The 3,094-nt window shown below is 35.4% G+C and overlaps 1 protein-coding gene across 1 annotated transcript; it reads right to left on the reverse strand.

Moving 5' to 3' along the window:
* Positions 1 to 1,611: 1,611 nt before the first annotated feature.
* Positions 1,612 to 2,968, reverse strand: LOC112464648. Its single transcript, XM_025031782.1, has 3 exons — positions 2,768 to 2,968; positions 2,375 to 2,518; positions 1,612 to 2,295 (listed from the first exon to the last, which is right to left on the reverse strand). The coding sequence occupies exons 1-3, from the start codon at positions 2,790 to 2,792 to the stop codon at positions 2,129 to 2,131; spliced, it is 336 nt and encodes a 111-aa protein (XP_024887550.1). The 5' UTR covers positions 2,793 to 2,968; the 3' UTR covers positions 1,612 to 2,128.
* Positions 2,969 to 3,094: the final 126 nt, after the last annotated feature.

Consider the following 3,094-nt stretch of genomic DNA (forward strand, 5'->3'; position numbering starts at 1 on the left):
TTTTTGATAAATTTTTTTTAAAAATGCGTTCTATGTTTAAATTGCGCATCAGCTAAATATAAATAGTTTATATAGCATAGCCTTAAAAAATTAGTTATTTCCAAATAATATACATATATATATATTTTTTTTTGCAAAGATATTAATGTATTAACTATTTATATTCACGTGATGTCATGCCTCGAGTAGTTCCGCGTGTGGCAACTGTAGTCCAGCGTGCTGTGTTTCAGGGAGAGGGGTTTTAGTGGGTGCAAGCCCCACATATCCCGGGGGCCGGCCCCCGGTAGAATGCGCGAGGCATTTCCCCTCTTCCTACGGGAAACAAAAAAAAAAAAACTATATTGTTAGAAATCTTAATATTGTAGAATGAAGGGGAGGGGTTTTTAGTGGGTGCAAGCCCCACACTACCCCGCCGGACGGCCGACGCGGGTGTGCGTCAGGCATTTTCCCCTCCCTGCTAAGAAAAAAAAAAAAAAAAAAAAAAAAAAATGCGTGTACATACATCGTCGCGTTAGAAAAAGTATGACCGGTGGACGACTGGATGCAACATATAAACAGTATAATATATAAGTGTCACAGTAGTACTATAAGAAGTAATAATGAGTAACAGTTATAGCGAGTTGCATTGAATAAAATTATTCTCGATTCGTTGTCGTAAATCGTTTATTTATACATGTGTATCCCGGTGTATATAAAAAATGTTTTATGTGATAATTTCTAAAGCGTGTCGGTCTTAAAACACAGTTGTTACGTGAGCGAGCGAGAAGGTATAAGAGCAAGCGAGTCGTTAATAAGAGCGAGTAGGACAGTAACAGGAGTGAGCCAGATAAGAACAACGGCGCGCAAGGAAAAGACTCGATGCTCGATCCTCGATCAGATCCCCACCCCCGAGCCTTCTGCATGTGTTATTCTCATCTCGCTCACTCCAATTACTGTCTCGCTCGCTCTTATTGTCATCTCGCTCACTCTTATACCTTCTCGCTCGCTCACATAACGAAAAATCAATAACTTTGCGTTACCGACATTAGCACGGAACGCAACCTAAATCGTGCACGTATGTGTTACCCCGTGGCCCAAACGTGGACGGTGGCTACGTAGTTCATGTGCACGTTTTACGTCGATCCCAGAGGGCGTATCCGGTTCGCGGATCACCTAAAACCAGGCCGTGTCGTCTCTCATTCTTCTCTCTGCTATGGAGTCTTATAGCGTTTTCTCTTGGCTGCACTATCGCCCACTAGTGCAACACTAGTGCAACATTAGTGCAACGCTATTGGGTAGTGCAGGGCAGTGCAGGGCGGTAGTGCAGCCAAGAAAAAACGCTTTAGAGTAGCGCAAAAATCAGACATGTTGGTACTAAAAGGGCGCGAAAAATTTGAACGAGACATGTAAACCGTTTTCCGCTCACTGCCAATATGGAACATTTATAGTATACGTAACATATATAAATGTATTATAAATTTGTTTTGTGGTATATATCTATTTGCAGTGAATATTGAAACGCAGTAATTATTATATTTTTAATGCACTCTGTATGATATTCAAGATAATGAAATAAAAAAAGTCTTGAAATTTTATATTTTTATTTTGAATCATATAAATTATATTGTATCTTTGTACTTATGTTGTGTCTTTGGTATGTTTATATATATATTTGTACTTATATTTAATGTTTATCACATTATATGTTATCACAAGTGTAATTACTTGTTTACAGCATTTCTCATGCCAACGCTCTTGCTTCCACACTTCGAAGATTTATTACGAACTATTGTATTGTTAAATTTACGCACAATAAAATGAATGCGTGAAAAAAAATATGCTTTCCAACAGAATGGCACGGTGGAAATTTGTATGTAATACAAAGCGGCAGCAACGTTTCTAACATTTCAGAGAATGTAACTACACCTGACAGAATTTCTTCTTCACGTTCTCGAAATATGAACTTTGCATTTTGTAAAAAACAATAAACCAATTCGCTACAAAATATTAGCCCTGAATTTTTGTCAAAAGTGTCTGGTCGAGAGTAATTGCTTAGATCAGTGAGAACCTGTACATACACGAGAAATATCACACGAAGTAGATTTCAATAAAGCCGATTTGCACGTTTCGCATCGTATGCGATGCCTATTTATAACCGTACAACTGCTCCACTATGTTTATATAAAGATTGACCTTCTTCTTGTTGCTTTATTTTCGCTTTAACCTTGTAGTTTTTCTTACGTAGTAATTGTATTTTTCCAAGTAATTCCTGTTTCTCAATGTCAATCGAATGTTCTGGTATTGGACGTGGCAATTCTATAATAACATTTAAAGCAATTAAAAATACATTACAATATTAAGATACTGAAAGTTGATTAAAAATTAATTATTTTACTTGTTCTTGAGAAATCTACAGAACATGGTGCATCGGGTATAATAAGCGATTCTGTAGAAGGATCATTATTAGTTGAAGATGATGCATCCGGTATAATGTGCGATTCTGTAGAAGGATCATTATTAGTTGAAGATGGCCCATCATCTGGAAAATTTGCAGTGTATAATACATTTATATATAGCATTTATATATACAGCATTAATATTGTACTTTCATTCAATATTATCTTTAGATATATTATGTAACCAGATAGGAAAACTGGGCAAATATTGGACAATAATTGCAGCATTCACAATTTTATCCAAATTTTGTCACATAATATTACACATCTTTTACTATCGGGGTACATTCATTTAAAAGTGCACATACATGCATTAAAATATAATCATTTACCCATGCATGGTGTATCACTTCCCATGTTACCAATTAGCGAATCTCTGTTTTGTGACTCTTCACATCTATATTTGAATATAGATGGAACAGCATTGCATTTCAGTTTTCTTAATCCGTCTATTCTATTTTGTTCATACTGATCAGGAGTGAAATGATCCTGGAAAATGCAGTAACGTCATTTATTTAATTCATTTACGTAATTTATTGTGCATTCTGTAATCATAAATTTTTATTTCTGTCTGCATTATGATTACGATGCTTTCATTATCTAATTATCTATTATCCGACTAATTCGTAAGCTACATATAAATATAAATATATATATAT

The sequence above is a fragment of the Temnothorax curvispinosus genome, unplaced genomic scaffold (assembly GCF_003070985.1).
Source record: "Temnothorax curvispinosus isolate PA1 unplaced genomic scaffold, ASM307098v1 QBEX01014392.1, whole genome shotgun sequence".
NCBI classification, from domain to species: domain Eukaryota; kingdom Metazoa; phylum Arthropoda; class Insecta; order Hymenoptera; family Formicidae; genus Temnothorax; species Temnothorax curvispinosus.

Bases quoted from the DNA above. Each gene is read 5' to 3' on its own strand.
- LOC112464648 (XM_025031782.1), bottom strand. From the start codon at position 2,792: ATGGGAAGTGATACACCATGCATGG. The intron at 2,519-2,767 runs GTAAATGATTAT...CAAATTTTCCAG, and splicing joins AAGTGATACACCATGCATGG to ATGATGGGCCATCTTCAACT. The intron at 2,296-2,374 runs GTAAAATAATTA...ATGTTATTATAG, and splicing joins TGTAGATTTCTCAAGAACAA to AATTGCCACGTCCAATACCA.